The sequence below is a fragment of the Taurulus bubalis genome (genome assembly GCF_910589615.1).
Source record: "Taurulus bubalis genome assembly, chromosome: 4".
In the NCBI taxonomy this organism is placed as follows: Eukaryota; Metazoa; Chordata; class Actinopteri; order Perciformes; family Cottidae; genus Taurulus; species Taurulus bubalis.
Window position 1 is genome coordinate 17,862,115 of NC_136592.1, and position 20,781 is coordinate 17,882,895.

Genomic DNA, 20,781 nt, shown 5'->3' on the forward strand with positions numbered 1-20,781 from the left:
TATATTTAAACATGATTTAATGAGACCAATGCTGACGATGATGTAAAGAGATCATATTATTTGTCTTCAAATCTATTCATTCTGTTATTTTCCGTGTTAATGTTTCACTTTAAAACACATGGTATACTGTATCTAGTAATCCATCAGAGAAAACTACCTGTTTGAATATTTTTCCTCTTTGAAACAGACTCTACATTGGCCATCATAAGGAGTGGCGTAGACAAGCAAGATGGAGGAGATCAAATGCAGAGGAAAGAAAAGAGAAGGAAGACACAGGTAAAAACTAATCTACCGTATGTGTTGCTTTTTGAAAGTCATCATGTTTCCTTTCTGTTTTATTAAAGGCGGTGCAGAAGAAAGTGTTGGATCATGGGAATGTTTTGTATACTTGATTAATGACTTAAATTATGAATTGATTATTCTAATAGTGAAATTATCAAAATAGCGAAATTGGCCAATTGTCTGTCAATCAACTGACCGATTATTTGTTGAAGCTTTAATTATTGGATCACAAGGTTAAAATACTACATTGAAGAAGCTGTAACCCATCATCAAATTTAGTGAAACTCATAATAAGTCATTTAAGGTGAACTCACTTAATGTCTGAATATCTAAGTCAAACTATAATATTAGAAATGTTACTGTGCAAATTTATACAAATGCCGCAGACGCCATTAGTATCTGTTCATTGTGCATCATCTGTTCATAATGGATACAAATACATTGTGATTTGTTTACATGCCTAGTTATTAGTCAGAAATGACTATTTGTCTGTTCAGATGGTCCAAAATGGAAATGATATTTACTATTTACATAATGTGTGTACAATCGTTGTAAAGAAGAGGTCAAAGGTTACGAGCTTCAATTTGTGCTCTACCACAGCAACGTACTAAAAGTCAAAGAGGACAAATTCTAAGTAAATTTATTTCCTTATTATTTCACTAACAAAGCTACAGAAGAGAAATGTATCATGCCATCAAGTTAAAAAGTTGTGAGATTGGCTGCATTAGTCCACCTGATTTAGAGAGAAATGTGTTTAACACACCATTCAGCTTTGAACTAGGAAGCCAATCCGCGTCCTCTCTATCGGCACACAATCAAAATATATTGACATCTTAATCATTGTCAGGAGGCTAATTGTTAGCGAGATTTTGGTAATGGATATTATCATTAAATTGCAATTGCCCATTGATATATCATGAAGTATTGTATTACCAGTTTTCCATTTGGTATAAATTACAGTTTGAGGAAACAGTTAATTTCCCTCGTGCACTGCTGTGCTTCTCTTTATTGCTGTGGCTGATATCATCCCTGCAGATACCGACTGCTGTTAGGGGAGTGCTGCTCCATTTGAAATGTTAAATATGCAGTACAGTTTTAATCACAGTTTTGAGGTCAAAATAATCAGGCTTGTTTCTGAGTTTAGAATTGTATTCATTTTTTTTAAATAGACTTAATTTATATTCTGCTATCCTCTATATAATTAGTAAAACGTTTTATAGTAAAACCACTTATATTTTCAACAACAAACTTTAAAAAACAAAACAATACTATGTGTCAAAAAGTATCTTTTGTCTGAGAGTACTATGACTACATTCAGTGTTATGCAACTGTGATGAGTTATATAAGTGTGTTGCAAGATCCCCAGAGGGTCAACAATGAAAATATTGCCAAGTTGAGCTAATATGCTATGTTCTCAGATGTGTATTGACCTAGAATAAAATACCTAATTGTAATTTTCCGACAGCTGAACGTTTTTTTTTTGTTTTTTTAAAGCATATTTGCTCTTCAACAATCAACTTCCTCATGGCTGTTTTTGTAATGACTACTTTGTATACCTCATTAAAGAAGAGAGTGTGTCACCCTCAACACACGTTCTGCCAGCGTGGCTGAGGACATTCTGCTGAGCAGGTTCACCTGGACTCGCTGGCAGTTTTGATAGTTATATGGCAAGCAAGGAAGACGAACCACACCCTGATAATTATTCTGTACTTGACACTAATCAGGCAGCAGTGAGGGATGGCACAAAGACTGATAAAACTAAAATGTCAACAACAAATTGTACCAAATGATTCTGATGCCTCTGATAACATGTACAGTGTAATTTAGACATAATTAACTATTGACGGTCCAGGTCTATTTGAAGAAGTAACCAGCTTTCAACCCTGATCATGACTTGCATAAGCCAATTGCCTGAATTATCATCATTATACAATAACAAACATCTTTATTTTGTCTCAATAGCTTCCTTGTGACAGGCCAATGTGCCCTCTTGTTAATGTCTTTTCCCATATGTCAAGCCCTTCCTCATTGTCACATCTTTACAGCCCCTTCCTTACTGACATTCTGACCTCTACCTTTAGGCCTCTACACTAGCTCATTCAGGAAACTACACAGAGATACAAACTAAATATTGTAATTAAAACATGTTTCAAAGTCCAACATCAGTTTATAATTCAATGGTTCCAACTGATGTTCTACGATCTTGGTCAAGTGAGTTGGGATTTATGGCCTTAGCTGTGATTAAAGTTGAAGTCAATCAATGTATGTGTTTTCATGTGTCTCAGGGATACGTGGGATCCATTCCAGCTCAACCCAATTGGAGCAGAGAAGGAAACTAAGAGAAGATGTTTCCAACTAGCCCAGTACCTGGTGGCTGTCATCGTTGGGCTAGCAGTCTTGACCAGCGCCATTATTGCTAAGGTAGGATAATCAGTCCGTTTGTCTGTCTGTCAAAGGTTATTCATCTTTTCATCATTTGGGTTAAGGCACAGAGACAGAAGCATCCCTGTAGAGTCCCTGGCACTAAATGTGAAGCCTCAAGCTAAAAAAAATATTTTCTCTCACAAGCAGACTCTGAAAAATGAAAAAAAAGCTTTTATTTTGCATACTGTAAATTAGCATGAAAGGGCTTTGAATTGTTTTGATTGGATTTGATCACTTGTTCATCAAATCTTTGAGTTTCTGTAAGTACTGCTCTCGTCTTTTTTGTTCCGTCATGACGTCTACTGTTGCAAATGCATCATGCGAATTCAAATAAATATATATATATATATATATATATATATATATATATATATATATATATATATATATATATATATATACTGTTACTTCAGTTGTCCAAACTCTTCTTTAACATACACTTGATCTGTGCTCAATCAGGGCTCTCTCTTGGTGTTGTCAACCATGTCCAGTCCAGCCTCCTTGCAGAGTCCAAAGGAAAAACAGTTCTACATGCTGATGTTGGTTTTCTGCCTGGTCTGCCCCAACTTCCTGGTGTTTCTGAAATCCCTGTGGAGATGTGCCTTCAAGAGCTTTGTGCAACCCAACATGAAGACCATGTCCTTAGTACGTTTTTCTAAAGCATATTCATTTATTATATAATCTTCTTTGCTTGTAATTAAAATGAATAAGATAGTGGAAATATATATATACATCATAAATCTTTGTTTATATAGGAAGACTGAGCAATATTACAAGTATATTGCAGCAATATGTTTTTGCATTCATTATGTATGACTGTACTCAGCTGATTATTCATCTTCATAAGGCAGACAATTCAGGGAATACTTTAAAATTGGTCCATACGGTCAAATATTAACACAGCAATACACAACTTTAAAAAACTTAATAGGGCATTTTGTTATCCTTCAAGTGCGTGTGCAATTAGCGGATCTTGACCAAAGTGTGCCACTGGGTCATGTTTCATGACACACTCAAGATTAGGCTATGTCACTTTGTGCAAATTGAGATTGACGCTTGGTGTGGTTTTCAAAATGTACTGCACACTGGAAACCAACAAGTCCCTCACTGCCACGTTCAGCACATTCAGTAAATCTAGGTAAACGATAGAGTGTTCGATTTCTTCATTGTTAAGCTAAACCAGTCAGCAGGATTAAAAACTGTTTTGAATGTCAATCTATATCTCGAAATGCCTAAATTTGACATTCCTCCTCTCACTCTCTCTCTCTCTCTCTCTCTCTCTCTCCCCCCTCCCCTATATATATATACCCTAAAAGTATAATAAATATGTAAACATAATGATGTGCGTTTTTGTGTCTTGTCCAGATCTGTGCCATTGAGTGTCTGGTGTCTCTTGGAACTTCAACCCTGGTGCTCGTTGTAATGCCTCAGTTTGATGTGTTGACTAACCTCTTCATCAGCGGAGGAGTCTGTATTATTTCTGCCATTCTGCAGATAGTATACAGACTACAGAGAGAAACGTGGAAAATCCTGTTCCCAATCTGCTCCCTCATTCTTACAGTTGCTGGTAACTCTTTATATTTACTTTCTAGATGCAACCCTGTCTGTCTCCTTGTTTTACCTTGCTAATTTGATATTTGTATCACTAGTATCACTCCACAATCAACATAATATTTACCAGCTCATGAGGTAATTTGTTGATTTACTCTTTCCCGAACCTTAACCAAGTGCTGACAGTGCCTAAACATAACCATAACAAAAGTGTAATAATGCCTTAGTCATCACGAGTAGATATTGTGAGCTACAAACTAACGGCTTAATACTTCACTAACTAACAAACAGGTTACTGCCTCCTGGGGGTTGACTACTATGTCCGTGTATCATCATACGTGGATCGACAGAGTGCTGACTGCTTTATCTACGTTGGAATTGGAATTTTCTCTTCACTCCTCGTCTCTCTCTGCTGGTGGGAAAATCCACTGCAAGCTACTAATAGCATGCAGGTATAATGTTTTTCTATGTTGTGTTTCTATTGGGCTTCACTGCACCAACCTTTAAACTATAAAACTGCTTCTTCTTTTTTTTCTTTCTTTTTTTATAAATCCGCCAACAAACTAGTATGTATTCCTTACATTCACTCCACTGCAGACTGTCATTTATTTATTTTTTTAAAGCTGAAATTCCCCGCTGACACACATACAATGTTATTTTAATTGTTGCACTTAGTCATTTTATGTAATTGTACTTCCCACCTGGACAGTTGTGGCAGGTATTTTTCCATGTGTTCTGATAGAGCTTCAGATGGATGTCAGTTTTGGGCCATTTTTAGTGTTTATTGATAAATAGTGTTATTGACTTGACATGGCTTGACAGGATCAGGGAGACTTTTCTCATCTCTTTCTTTCTCCCTGCAGGAAAAACTGTCAGAATTGGATGGTTTCAGAGACTTTGTGTTTGTCATCAGCAGTATTCTGAGGATTATAGTGATAGGTAATTATTTCTGTATCAACAGACAACACAAAAAAACAACATGCAGACAAAATAGCACAGGCTCTTGAATTCTATTATGAATAACAACGTCACTGTGTTTTGCTGAGTATTCTCTTCATCTCATTATCAACATTCACACTGGAGAACAAATTCTTTTCAACAAAACACTGTTATCCCTTTCCATACATCATCTAATTTCCTTGAATCTCACTGTGTTTGTTACTATTTCAAATCAGTACACTATTTCATGATAACCTATCAAAACGCATTGTGCTCTTTTTACATTGTTCTTATGTAGGCTATATTAAACATACTTTAGATATGTTGTGTGTTATTTTATGAAACACAGTGCCTTTTATATTTTAACTTTATTAGATTGTCTCTTTTACATCAGTGACACCATGTATTCTGTTGCAGGAGCGGTATACCTATTCTACCATTTGCTAATTGAGAAATCCATCATTTGGTCCAACTTCAACCTGCAGGATGATGACTGGGAATTACTGCAAATAGGACTGGTGCTGTTTTTCTTACAGGTAAGTGGAAGAAAGACAGCAAAACAAACAGACAAAAACAGGCGGTAGATATTCACTGTCTATACATATGAGTCATGGGTCTATACCTCTGCTCCCTTTTAGATCTTTCCACTTAACGATTTGAAGGCTTGTCTTTAGCTGCTAAATGGTCAAATTACATTTTTCGATATCTAATAAAGGTTTTGCACAATAAAAAGTGTTTGAGTTTATGCAATATTTAGAGGTTAAAAATGTGGGAAAGAAGGAATTTATATAAATGCCGACAGACCACTGCGGCAGACAAAATTTCGTATCAAGTTCGACATCTGATAAAGGTAAAGGTGCAAAATCTCTGACAACGTTTTAGGTATCGGGCACACTCAGCGAGATTTAACACCCTGCTGATGTAATATGTATCATTAGATTAATTAAACTGTTCTAATCCAGACAAAAGAGTTTACAACTTTGAAGTTCTACCAAAAATCTCACCTGTTGATTCTTAATAATTCCACCAGGTTTAACTCAATCAGAAATTAGAATCAGATCTTACTGCCACTCATTTACAAATCTAATCTAAAGAAACCGGCTTAATGGAAAAATGTAATTTTGCGCCCCTGGCAGTAATTTATATCCCCCTTGCATCCTGTCTCAGGCCTTCTGCTCAGCAGCCTGCCACTGGTTTGGTGTGGTGGCCTGTAAGATTCATGCAGTCAGGATGAGTTTTGCGCTGCCATTGTGTTGCACAGGACCTGCAGTGCTACTGTTGGGACTGATACTTTTCATGACCCAGGCACAAGATTTGAACGGAGCACAGCACGGGAGCATCACAGGTGAGTTTATCATTTTAACATTTTGAGAATTAATTGTGCTCCGCTTAAATGTATCTTTGTTTGAAGTTAGTTTCATTTAATTATTTTAGTCATTCATCAGAAAGTTAAAATAAATGCCTACCTAGACAGTCATGTGGTGAATTGTGAGACATCTTAAATATATACAATTAGTCAAATATACTTTGGAAGGCAAATGCATACTTCCCTGAAAGCTCTGTGTGATAAGAGAAACATAATTTCACGTATTACCAATTTCCTAAAACATTTAGCTTTGTTTCATTGCAGAGTTTTGTGAAAGCTTGGTCTACTTGAGCCATAAGAACACAACCCCTGTGGTTTTACTGGAAATCACAAGAAGCATTTGTCGAACTTCACTCAACAGGTACGTTGGTGTGTTTGTATCAGGTTTAAACGATGCGAGCAGTTGTGCTCCGTACAGTTCATTCAGCCTCTGTGGTTTATAAATATGCTTACTGTAATGTGAGTAAAATGTCCTGGAATTACACATCATGCAAAGTACCACATGTACAGGAATCTATACACGCATTCAATCTATCTATATTTTTCCCAAAATGATTATGGACTATTTGATTGACAGCTATTACCTGCAATGGCCTTTTTCTATGCTGGCACTGGAGGGAGTGTGTATGTGGGCAGGCTTTGTCACGTGTACCTACTATGTATGGAAGATCAAGGTAATGCCACACACACACACACACACACACACACGCGCACACACGCATTCCAAATTATTATCTAAACATTACATGGCACAATTTACTTCTTATAATACGATTAGGCAGAAAGACAAACACCTAAATGCCTTTATTGTTCTCCATGTCTCAGGTCCAGCGTATAGAGAGAACCTCTCAGCTCTTTGTTCGGCGACTCTATGAATCTGCTTTCATTGACCTGTCTCTGCTACTCAACACCAAGATGAAGGTACCACGAGCCCGAAACCAAGAGAGGTGAGATGCGAGATGAAAAGAGAATTTCTCTGATTATTTTATTTTGTATTTTATTTTATTGTAGTTATATTTGAGAAAGGTTAATGGAAATTCCTATTAGGGTGATAATTATGTGCGGATGCAGTAGAAGCACAGATATCCATTATATGGGAGGTGCAGATGCAAGGCCGAATTAATTCAAAATATGTCGTCATGAGTAGATTAGCTTTTGAAGCATACTTTGAAATTCTGATATCTCCGTGTGATGATGCACACAGACAGACATTGTTGTGATGAAAAAAATGAAAAACATGGAACAACACTGTTTTGCATTACAAATGTCTGTATCTGCACATGTGGTTATTAAATGAAATCATTGGCACCATGGGTCTGTAACATCCCCATCCATCTTGGAGATGTGCATGTAACAACATGAAATGTTTAAAGCTGCGGTTGAAAACCTCTCCCTTTCCTTTTCCCCTCTTCTCTCCTTCACAGCCACGAAGACATACAGAACTGTGTGATCTATCTCTGTGCCACCATGTGGCATGAGACCTATGATGAAATGCTTAAAATTATGACCTCTATGTTCAGGTTAGAGACACTGTCACTGCAGACACCTAGAATTCCAAGTATCAAAAACACAACATGGGTTTAATTCATTTCTTACATCTCTTTAAAGAGCTATTGAAAAGCAACTGAAAATCTTGTTTTTACTGACCTCCACCGGTTTAGCTTCTCCCCTCGCTGCAGTGATGCAAAAGTGTACTCCAAGGTGCATCAATACACCATGACATTGTTGTTGTGTGTGATTACAGGTGCAGAGCTCACTTCTTATCAGAGAGAGATGTCACATTTTCAAAGAGAGGCAGTAAAACATCAGCCTGGTGTTGTGTTGCTCTTTTCAATAGTAATTAAATGTATCCACTTCATTTGCACATCGAAAAATTCAAATGTTTAAAAAACATTTGTGCTGTTTACCATTTAAAATTGTATTCTCCTATTTATTTCCTGTCACACTTGGACATTTTCTACAAAAGATGTAAATACTTGAGTAAATAGGCTTTTGCAGTATTGTTTGTTGTTGTTTCAGGCTGGACCGCTACCGAGGTGATCCAAATGAGAGCCATAAGGACTGTTTTGACTTTGAGTGTCACGTTTATGTAGATGATGCTTACATGACTGAAAAGGACACAGGAAAGAGGCTGGTGAACACCTACGTAACTGACTTGATCCATGTTGTCATTGAGGTTTATAGGTGAGATTATCCATTGATCTGCTATCTATCTTTAAATGTATCCAGTTATCCATCCCTCCATCCATCTATCTAACCAACCTTCCATTGATTGATCTATTCATTCATTCAGAGTGTTTACCAACAAAGAACCAGATGATGTGTCAATCATTGAGACCCCCTACGGTGGCAGGCTGATGTTTGTTATGCCAGACGGCAACATGCTTTATATTCATCTAAAAGACAAATGTCTCATCAAGAACAAGAAAAGATGGTCCCAGGTAAGGTGCAGTAGTGGTGTTTTTGTCCTAAACGTGTCATGGTACAAGACGCTATTCGGTGGCCAACAGTGAAAGACTTGCACCAGGTAGTTTCCTGTTAAAACTACATGGGAATGACTCATTGAACAGTTGTCCCTTTTGATGGGAGATGGTGTGACGGTCTGATTCTTTAGTATTCTGATTATTTTCTGAACATTTTCTGAAATGTTAAAAAGGCATCACATTTTCCCAGAGTCTTGTTTGTTGTCAAATTGCTTGTTTTGTCCAAAACCCAAATTGTCCCTCACGTATATGGCAGAGAAAAGCAGCAAATCCAGACGCTGGAACCATTTTCTTGAAAAATTACTGAAATAATGAACCAATTATCAGAATAGTAATCATTCTCTGAATCTAAAAATCAATAAATCAGCTATTTTCAGCTCTATTTAGTATTACTAAATTAAGAACTCTATTGTGCTAAATACACCTATGAAAACATACAATCTAACACCTCTTCAGGCCTATCCATTGTACGAGGTAATAGGTACATTACCTAGTATATTGTAATAGGTGTTATAATTTGAGAAAATGCTTTATAACAATGCAAATATAATTAGCTATACTGGCTTTCCCATTCATATTATGGCTCCTTTCAACACAATTGTTATCATGTCTCTCAGATGAACCAAATGAATAATTGATGTATTTAAGAGCCCGTCTCAGATTTTCCCACACCACATTACTGTATTTGACTTTCAGATTATGTATATGTATTATCTACTCGGCTGGAAGGGCTACATTGTCAAGAACCCTCAGAAGATCACAGTAAGACTTTTCTATTTTGTTTAAAAATTGTACATCTTACAATGTTAACAGTATGCGTTTAAAATATTGAAATGTCTAAAATGTCTAAAATCTCTATCTGGTTTGTCCAGCGCCAGAATAATCCATGCAGAGAGAGCATGATCTCCATGTATGGAGAGATTTTTCTGTTGCCTCAGCATGACAATGACTACAAGAGAAAATTCATCTCAGATGACAACACTTACATCCTGGCTCTGGACGGAGACACAGACTTCCAACCTAAAGCTGTGATTCTGCTTGTAGACAGGTCAACAATTGTTTTTCAGTTATTATTGTATATAAACCATGTTTAAACATAGTAAATAAAAATACTATTTTCATCGACAGGTTGAGGATGTATAACAACGTAGGTGCAGCATGTGGTAGAATCCATCCTACTGGTATGGGTAAGTAGACGTTGGTTTGGCCGTTTTAGCAGAAGGTATAGTAGTTTGATCAAACAAGGTTCGATTTGTCTTCAAGACCGAGACCTTGACTCTACTTTAAGCTGCTTGCCCTGTGCATCTGGAACGTGGAGTCAGTGCTGAGCGATCACGATGGCACGAGCTGGGGTTATTTTAGGAGTCCATGCAACACAATGGGGCAAAGCAATGTGTCTGCTAGCCAGGATTTGAAACAATTGTCGGGGGAAAGCCACCCAAATCCATGCCTTTAAATAGTAAATATAACAAAGTCATGGGATGAATTATTTCAACACCACATTTTGCATTTGTATCTCGCAAATATTATTAATGACTTCACAATTTGGTTGTTCAAATGATAACTTTTTTCCATAGAATAGTTATTAAAGGGACACAGTGTTTTGCTTGGAAAAGGTAATACCCGGGAAAAAAAGGGTCCTGGTTCATATTCCAGCATTGGTGCTTTCTGGGTGTAATTTCCTCCACATAAAGTAAGATAGGTTTTATGAAGCTAATTTGTCTAAAGGTAGGCTCATTTAAGAAATTAGCATTTGTGAAGGATTGTCTCTCATTTCTCTCGTTCAAATTCCTTTTTTTCTCTTCTTTTTTTCAATTATAAATTTGTCTCTGAATCTCTCTGCTCATCCCTTTGCTTTCCTGTCATCACAGGTCCCATGGTGTGGTACCAGAAGTTTGAGTATGCAGTCGGCCATTGGCTTCAGAAGACAGCAGAGCATGTGCTTGGCTCCGTGCTGTGCAGTCCAGGATGTTTCAGTCTGTTCAGAGGATCAGCCTTAATGGATGATAATGTAATGAAGAAATACACAACTACTGCAACCAGAGCTTCGGAATATGTGCAATATGACCAAGGTCAGTTTGAAAGTGCACGAACCATTTTTACCTTGCCTAGTTTTGTCTCTTTGGAATTCTTTTTTGACTGTTCACGTCCATCTCTCTTTTGTGTCTTGGGTGTGCATGTATGTTTCTAGGGGAGGATCGTTGGTTGTGTACTTTGTTACTGCAACAAGGGTGGCGTGTCGAATACAATGCTGCATCAGATGCATACACCAACTCACCACAAGAGTTTAAAGAGTTTTATAACCAGAGGAGACGATGGGGACCATCTACACTGGCTAACACACTGGACCTTCTGCACAGGTTAGGGTTCATTAGTATTATTTCTATTATGATTATAATCAATATAAAAAGTGGAGTTTACATCCATAGCATCTGAATTAAAATGATAAGATTTTATTATATTTAGTTCCAATATTTCCGAGTGATATCTACAGGTTATAGATCTTCAATTAGCTGTTTACTATGACATGTGCATTGTATCAATATTACATGTTCTGTTGTTGTGACTTAAATTACAGTGGTGCAGAGACAGTGAAGCGAAACTCGTCCATCTCCAGCCTTTACATCTTCTACCAGATGTTCACTGTTGGTTCCTCTATCCTTGGTCCAGCCTCTGTGACTCTCATGATAGCAGGTAGGTTCAGGTCTAGTTTAATACGCTACAAGCAATTCCTTTTTGAGAGTTGTCAAATGACTGCAGTGGAACACACTTTTTCTTCTTCTTTCCTACCACTTCCAACTCATCTCCATGTATTTACCCGTATCATACTTTTCAGTCAGTTAGTTCTGAATGCATCAATTCGATCAGAGTCTTTCTGCATTCATATGAACTTAAAGACTGAAAAATAATGTGTTATTGGTGAAAAAAAATCAAAGACGATATCGCTATAATTTCAAAATATTGCCCAGGCCTACAATAAGTTACAAGTTAAGCTAATTTACTCGTGTATTGCGTGTCCTTTCTTGTCATTTCGATTAGTCGGTTTGTAATATGAATCATGGAAGCAGTAACATTGTAGGATTTGGCTCTTGAATGTATGATCCAATTTGTTTTACTCTGCCAGTTATTTCTGGTTACAGTTTGGCAGTCATTTTCAATGGAACGAATGGGCCAGCATCTTGGAAGACTTTTTATAAAACCCCCATGTACTTATGTACTTGGCCTAAATCATAGAAAATCTACCATGGTGACTAGTAGAATACACACTTTTCCCTGCAGATCTGTATTAGTAATTTCTTTGTGTTGATATCTTCATCAAAGTTCATCTACCCATCTTTGTCGTTTACTCTCTCTCTCCCTCCCCCCCACTCCCTCTCTCTGCCTGTTTGTTTCTACCAGGTGCTTTCCAATTTGTCTTCAAAATCGCTGGTACAACTTCCATCATCATCGCATGCATTCCTCCTGTGTTCTACATCATCGTCTGTTTTGTAGCCAAGTCTAATAACCAGATAACCATTGCTGCCATTATGAGTATTCTGTATGCGTTCCTCATGACTGCATCCTTATTTTCCATCATTGGTGGGTAAAAGCTCTTTGTGACCTCATATTTCCATTAGTGACTTTTTTTCAAATTATGATTTAGTAAATACTCTTAAATTCACACATGCCCACCTCATTCTGTTTTTAGGTGACATGGTGATTCAGGGCACCTTCCTGACTCCCACTGGCTTGTTTTTGGTTTCAATGACAATCATGTATTCAGTGACAGCAATACTACACCCAGAGGAATGGGGTATGGTTATATTATGTACTTTGAATCATCATTCACTATGATTTCAACAGTGTTATGTTATATCCTGTTAACAGTTTTGTGTTATGTAATTTTATCTTCCAGCATTGATTATTTATGGTCTGATGTATTTCATCTGTATCCCAAGTGGATACCTCCTACTGACCATCTACTCACTTGTTAACATGCACATCGTTACATGGGGCACAAGGGAATCCAACAAGTAATGTACCAATCTTCTAATAGTTATCTTCCAATAACTGAATTCTTAATGTACAATGATATTAAGCAAAGAGAAGCAGCCAGCAATCCCCCTAATTGACAAATATAATCATCCAATGATCTAAAGCCAATATAGGAGTTGATTACCTGACTTCTGATTTTAGCACCAACGGTGTCAAGGGGAATGAACAACTCACATAAGGAGGAGCAAAAGCAGTCAAAACAGTTGGAGACAAAGTAGTATTTCAAAAGGGGGAAGAATCAACATACAAAAAATGTATGTGATACAGAAATAATTGTATCAATCAACCTCTATTTGTATGGCATTGATAAGCTAATACAGAAGTGTAAAACTGAAATAGGACAAAAGGAAATATGGGTTTAAGTAAAATATATTTAACCTTGACTTATATCAAATTTAAAAAGCAAGACATGAAATATCTAAAGTCCAGGAACTGAAATATTTAGCAAACCAACAAAAACAAACTAAAATGTGGGTTGAGGGTACATAATGAGATCTGATGTACAATTATGTAGAATTTAATATGATGAAATCCATCCAGTCATCCACAAATTTTTCGTTGCTTATCCAGTTGCTTATCTATTGTTGGCCAATGATTCACATATCCATATACAGATACGTAGAGTTATTTCTGCCAATCAGCATTCTTAATAATCACTCAGTGTCTTAGTCTCTGACTAATGAGAGAATGTATTTTCTCACTGTCCATCATTCTGTTTGTCTGTCAGGGGAGAAGGAGAAGTGAAGAAAAACCATAATATTCTGTGTGACAGAAACTGTAGACTTTGCTGTTGGGACATGAAGTTACAGGTACTGTTACCAAACAGCAAGACTTCCAGGGGATAAATATATGGACAGATTCATTAATGTGATCCTGTTGCTTTACAGATAACACAGGAAACAGAGAATCTGATGGTTCGACAGATCACAGGCCAGACTGCACAGCAAGCCCTTCCCCTTCCCATTACCAGCCAGAACTCAATTCAACAAGCAGCAGCAAAGATGGAGCCTGAAGCCAAAGTTGACACAGAAAACGCTGAGGATGAAGCTAAGAAACCTCTAACTCATAAACAGAATGGGATGACAGTAAAAGGCATGGATACTGCTTCCAGTAGCAGGTATTTATTTTTCTTTTCTTCCTTCTCTACTGTTTATCAATAATTTATTCTGTCGCTAAATATTTCAGTCAGCCATCACCAACATGTACTGCCGTAAAGTTCATCAGCTGTCATTTAGCCAAACTGAGTCTCGTGAGGTTATAAACCTGACATGCATACAAACTCACCTCTATACTGCTGACTTATAAAAGGACAAAGGCAATTACACACTTGTTATGTGAAATCCATACTCAACATTCACAAAAATGTGTGTGTGCCTGTGTGCAGTGATGACAGTGTCAACAAAAAAAGCATGTCACAAAGTGAATACGACGACGATGAGGAAGATGATGACTTAATGATTGCTGACCTAGAGGAAACACAGCTTCCTGTCAGCGGTGAGAAGCACTTTAACAGTGTATTTGTGCTGAATGTTATGTATTGTAAATCATACAATTTATTATGCAAAACAAAATATGTATAGCATACTATAATGACATCATTGGTGTGTGTGTGCACGTTTGTGTAGACTGGGTAACGCCGGTGAAGGAAGAATTTCTGAAGAAGCTGACTTATGCCAACATGAAGAGAAATCTACAGGAACAAATACGGTAAATAAATAATATTAAGGAGAGAAATGTAAAGTTGTTGTATGTTCTTTATCACAAGGCTTTTGTCCCAATGTCCAAAGAAACTATAGCAATGTTTGCACGTAGTGAACATTGAATTTAACTTAAAAACAAATATATACACTTCTTTGTGTCCATTTATATACATGTGTCTGTATTTGTTATTACTTGTGTTATCACATGGTCATTAAATAAGCTCATGGACACCTATAAAACTTGTATGCAAAGTTTCCAATGATATTGATAAACTATAATATTCATTGAATATTCATGTGTGTATGCTGTGTACTTGCAGATAAGTGTACAAGTGTAAATTGTATAAACATTGTGTGCGTGCGTGCGTGCGTGTGTACGTGTGTATACTGTTGTGTCAGCTAAAACTGTGCAATTGCAACTGTATAATTACAGTTTTGTTTTGTGCATTTTTTGTCCACAGATACACACTCCGTAACAAAAATGAGGATGACGTGTGTGAGGAGTTGGTCTTAATGTTAACAGACACTCTTAATGGAGAGCTAAGTGGAGTGGGGCCTGAAGATGTTCTGTCAGAAAGCCAGCTGGAGGAGTTAGAATATGCCCTGGAAGAGCATGTAATAATAATAACACAAAAATGTCAACTTTAAAAAAACAAAAGGAGGAGAAGATGAATGATTGATTATCACTGAATCACTAATTTACTTGCTGTGTCTCACAGTCTCGGCGTATCCTTAGAAGCAGTCAAATGGAGAAATTGGAGAAGAGAGTAACCGCAGCGATCAAGAAAACACTCACCGCCCCACAAGTGAAAAAACTTGATGAGGTAAGATGCTGATTCAGCTCCTCGTACGTCAGCACGTCAGTGTCGGCTAGAGAGATTTAAATCTGCATTTTTTAAACAAATAGTAACTCATGGGTAATCAAGAAAACGTATTGCTATAACAATAGTTTACACCCGATAGGTGTGAGAGGGTAAGGTGACGAAGTCAGCCAGATGCAAATGTTCTGGCTCAATGTCACCCATGGAGCCATTAAGCTGGACAAGTTATCCATTCGGCCCCTTTTTGTCTTAATTCAAATAAATCCTCAAGAAATATTTGTACGTGTGCATTTGTGTGTCTTTAGGGTGAGCAAGACTTCTGGAACAAGTTACTTGAACGCTACTTGAAGCCTATTGCTGACACTAAAGCACATCTGGAGGAAGTCACCAGAGAACTAAAGTCACTACGCAACAAGGTCAGCCATCTTTAATTGTTCATTAAAATATGTCACTTTCTTTGTTTGAGCCATGAATTCTGGCCTTGGGGACAAACTACAGTATATGTAACGATGATACTTTGAGCGCCACCACTCATTTATCTCATGCTCCAATTAGAATTTGCTAACTTTATTATGCTGGGCTCAGTATGCTATTTTTAAAATCATAACCAATTTTGATATCATGTTGATCCACAGAGATAAGGAGAAACTTCACAGATGTTCTTCTCTCTAATCTCAAACATGCAATGTGTTGTAAAAATCATGACCCGTCACACACTACAGGATATTGTTACGATTACCATGCTATAGGAAGCAATACACCACCTCATGTGATTTCATGAGGAAGCAGATATAACAAAATAGAAACTCATGTGGAGCAACAACTTGCAGCTGTAATCCTTTGCAAAAAACAAAAGCAGAATTGTTATGATTTGTCCCAAGCTTTCTGCGAATGATTTGAATGAGGAGCAATGAGTTCATTATTTATAGTTCAAACACTTACTGAAATTCAGCTTTGCTGTAATCTTTAAGATCAATTGCTTGGAAAGTATGCTGTCAAGTTGAGTCAAAATGCAATTTGTTATAAATGACTATGTTTAAAATTATCTAAGCGATATTAAGATGATTCAAATTGATACGCGTTTCTGTTTATCACAATGAAACGGGTCTGAATTGAAATGTTTTAGGATACAAATAGATCCAATGGCATCTAAGGGTACAAATGTTTGTAAGCATATACTTACTAAAACAGACATGATATTAGTCATTGGTATACAGACTTAATAGTAACATGACATTCTCTTTCCTCCCCAAAGTCGGTGTTCCTGTATTTCATCGTCAACGTGCTGTGGGTGGTTGCTACCTTCTTCCTGCAAGCCATTGGAAGTGATGTCATCAGCATCAAAATCCCTAAATACTTTCCGAACGGAACTGAATCTGGAGAAACCCTCCAGGTTGGGACAGACTGACAGAGATAACGATAGTTAAAGGAGGACTGTGGCATCTTTTGGAATGTTTGTCAGTACTGCTGTAACTCCTGCTGAAAGTAATCCCCATTAATGTCATTTTGTGTTGATAGGTGGAGCCCCTCAGTTTGATGTTTCTGTTTTCGTTTGCTATTCTTCTCCTTATCCAGTTCATTGCCATGTTATATCACAGGTACACAAACACACACACACAAACAAACCTCTGTATATGCCGCACAACCACAGAATTTCTATTCATATACAGTTTTTACTTTTTTTGCAGCAGTAATATCAGACTTGTATTTGACAGCCTCACAGACTGACCTTGACAACTAAGCAGGAAAACGTTCTAACTTTCAGATACTGGAGGTTTGATTCTGTGGCAAATACCAAAGCTATTACTGGTATTAGATATGTTCCTGCACGATGAGCAGGAACATTTGTATTCGTACATACCTGCCTTTATGGAAAATTAGAATTACTCTTGTTTTTCTTGGAACTATTGTACATCTATTTCCTAATATTAATTTTCCAATACTTAATACTTGTGTTTGATCTTTGTGCCTCTCTGTTTGCAGAGTCTACACTCTGATCCATGTCGTCTCCTATCGCAGCACAGAGAAAGACTACCAACCGAAAGACGATGTAAGTAACAACGCTCAGACATATTAGAATGTGACGGTCCGCCACAGTCTAATTTCAAAATTAATCGAAAATATTTAAACATTTCTCAACGGGTGGGCTGGCTGGAAAGGCCCAGAGTGTAAGTGGCTTGTGGCTTCAGCCGTGAGCTTTACAGCTCCCTTTACTTAGTGCTTACTGTACTGTGTCTCACTGCGGGGAGCAACGCGCCCAATTGCTCCCAACGCTACCGTCAACCTGGACCAACTATCCTCAGTGTACTGTCTGTAGCGATGTCAACCAAACAAACCCTCTGCCTGTTGTGAAACAAGCGAGCTTACAGACGGACTGGGAGGTTGGTCCAGCTGTATATTAAAGTGTGATTCAAACAGCTGTCTTTGCAGATTACGCTTCAATGGGAGGAGACCCCTAGCAGTACATTTTCCCCACCACATGTATCCACTGAGATGGAAAATGAATTAGGAATGAATTAAGAAAAAGGTTATTCATGGGCAGAATGCAGGTTAACACTGAATGAGTATTCTTATGGATATTGTTACATATCGATTGTTTGTCTTTTGGAGAACCAAACATATGTGGTATGTACAAGTTATATATTGGGTACCCCTAGAATTGCATGTCCAGTTTGAAGTAGTCTACATCATAGTAATAATATTAATAATAATAACCGTGGATTGATACATAACATGGAACTGATTTGTTCCGTGAGACTAGTGAGTGATGGGGCGTAAAGGTCCTGCATTCAAATTTGAAGTAGGTCAAAGTAAAAAAAAATATTATTATTCAAATATATTTAAAGTACCAAAAGAAAAAGTACTTAATATGCATCCACCCAACACAGTCTCACAAAATCCTGCAGGAAACACACCTCAAGCACTATTACACACCACACTAAACCATATTACCCAGTTGTTACAAAGGGAGGATGATGTTATGACAACACAATTATGTTTCAATTAAAATAAAACAATGCGTGTATGATATACATTATTAATGTATGTTATATCTATAGAAAACACTTGTATTGGGTGAACTGCAAAGCTTTTAATCTAGTTGTAAATAAAGGGCAAGTCAGTCTTGACTAACAAGGGAATGACAGACTTTTACAGCATTTCAATCTCATAGATTGGTTAATTATGGTATTGTGCCAACTACCAAATGAATTGAGCAGCACGATATTCCACACAGGACCTCCACCAACACATAACAGCTGCCTCCATATGAATGCAGTATTCCTTAGCAATGGGTTATTAAAGCTCATTACCACAGCCTAAAATGAAAGGAATTGTTTCGCTAATTTTAAGAAACTCTGTGGAAAGATTGAATCACACTTAATCCCAACGAGAGTTTTAACAATTGAATATACCATATAATAATTGTTTTTCGTTGTCGCCAACCTGGGGAATCAGGTCCTCCCTGAAGGATCATATATAAGTTATATTATTATAACTTAAGCCTGGTTGACTTGAAAGTACCATATTAAACTCGAAATCTACTTTGGTGTATTCCACTGATGTAATGTCAGCCATTTTCCACCTGCACTTCCTGGGCAGGTAGACACAAGACTAAAATACAATAGATACAGAAGTATACGTGTAATAAATCCCTCAAGTACCAATCATGTGGCCAACTCTACACAATGTACCCATAGTGGTCAGTTTAAGTAGTTCAGCTGTATGTCATCCCCTCTCTCTCCAAGCTGTCCCTACCTGACAAAGTAGAAATGCCCCAAACAATCTTTTTTACAAACGCTAGATGCAACAAACATGGCCAACATTCTTTTTTTTTACATTTAAAGCGAAAGACAAAATAATTTAACAAAAGTTAGGATAAGTCTCTTCATTTACATGTCAATCTTTCTTTTTTGTGTGTATGTGTTTTCCTGTCACCTAGGAGGAGGAGGATGATGATGGCTTGACTCTGGAGAACCCCAGAGCCAAAGGATTTGGGTTTGAAGATGATGACCTGTAGTCCATAACAATCAACTGGAACCAGTGAAACCGAGTAGCAATCAACCAGCAGGTCTCTCACCACCTAAGGGCTGCCAATCAAACAATATTTGTTTCACCTATCACTAAATACAGAGAATGTAATGGATTGAACAGTATAGTCTTTGTAGACAGGCCATGTCTTAATCTGGAAATCAACTGCAGCTCTTCTGCAGCCGCTGTTTTTCCTCCAAGCAAGTAAGGCTTGAGTGGCAAAGGGGAAATCAATTATAATAGTTTCAATAAGCTTTGTTTAACAACATAAAATGAGGAATTGTTAAGATGTGAGCTCATGTTCTACATAATGGAATCTCAGATAGTGTTTTTTAATGATCAGGTGTTTTATTTGAATGTATCTGCTCTTAAGACTTGTATTTATTGTATTTGAAGTGTGGTTGAACGCATCAGATCCTCAAACTAATGAATGTCCTTTTCCAAATCAAGGGTCTAAAGATAGAGGGCGATACGTGGTACAGACTGCACATCTCATTGAAGGCTTCAATCATTTAGGCAGATTGAAAACAAAACAGAGTGGGGAAAAATCCTTGTCGAGGACACACTTAATATAATTATCAGACATTTAACAAAAACATCAGTCTAATTTGTTGTTTTTTCTTCTTCCTATGTGCCTGCAACTAAATCTGTAGTTGTCTATTTGTCCAAGTAAATGTATTTATGAGCTCCTCGTCCAGTCTGGTTAAAATAATCAAATACTTGAATATGTTGCTCCCAAGAAACAGTGACCGTCCTTCAAAGATTTGTAAATGCAACATTTGCACATGAAATATTCTAAGAAATACTTCTAACATTGTATTGTTAAACTTTGTGTATTTTAAAGTCTGGTGTAATTTACTCGGTTTCCTTTTTAAAATGTCATCAACATGGTATCAATGTAATCATGTATACAACATGTAACAATGCACTTTACAAAGGGATAACATGTTCTTGCAAAGATAAACTCCCTAGGAAACTACTGAATTGATTAAATCAAATAATTCAACAATCTTTGTATTGTAAAATAAAGACACTCTTCCCATCTCATAAACATGCTTGATATGAGGAAAATATTGAATGTCCTGACTGGATACAAAACAAAAAATGTTCCTTCTTCCAATTGTTCCAGAAATGTGTTGATTGGAAGTTGT

The 20,781-nt window shown here is 37.1% G+C and overlaps 1 protein-coding gene across 1 annotated transcript; it reads left to right on the forward strand.

Moving 5' to 3' along the window:
* Window positions 1-229: 229 nt before the first annotated feature.
* Window positions 230-19,619, forward strand: chs1 (chitin synthase 1; the record flags this gene model as incomplete). Its single annotated transcript, XM_079217544.1, has 34 exons — window positions 230-276; window positions 2,568-2,703; window positions 3,166-3,351; window positions 4,072-4,273; window positions 4,549-4,709; window positions 5,121-5,196; window positions 5,614-5,732; window positions 6,364-6,541; window positions 6,827-6,923; window positions 7,140-7,236; window positions 7,388-7,509; window positions 7,987-8,082; window positions 8,582-8,746; window positions 8,856-9,003; window positions 9,742-9,807; window positions 9,918-10,093; window positions 10,174-10,232; window positions 10,917-11,117; window positions 11,237-11,405; window positions 11,624-11,739; window positions 12,445-12,624; window positions 12,734-12,838; window positions 12,941-13,058; window positions 13,808-13,889; window positions 13,968-14,197; window positions 14,465-14,574; window positions 14,706-14,787; window positions 15,242-15,395; window positions 15,500-15,604; window positions 15,907-16,017; window positions 16,857-16,994; window positions 17,120-17,199; window positions 17,585-17,651; window positions 19,542-19,619. 34 exons carry the CDS (start codon window positions 230-232, stop codon window positions 19,617-19,619), a joined length of 4,257 nt encoding a protein of 1,418 aa, XP_079073670.1.
* Between the last annotated feature and the right edge of the window lie 1,162 nt (window positions 19,620-20,781).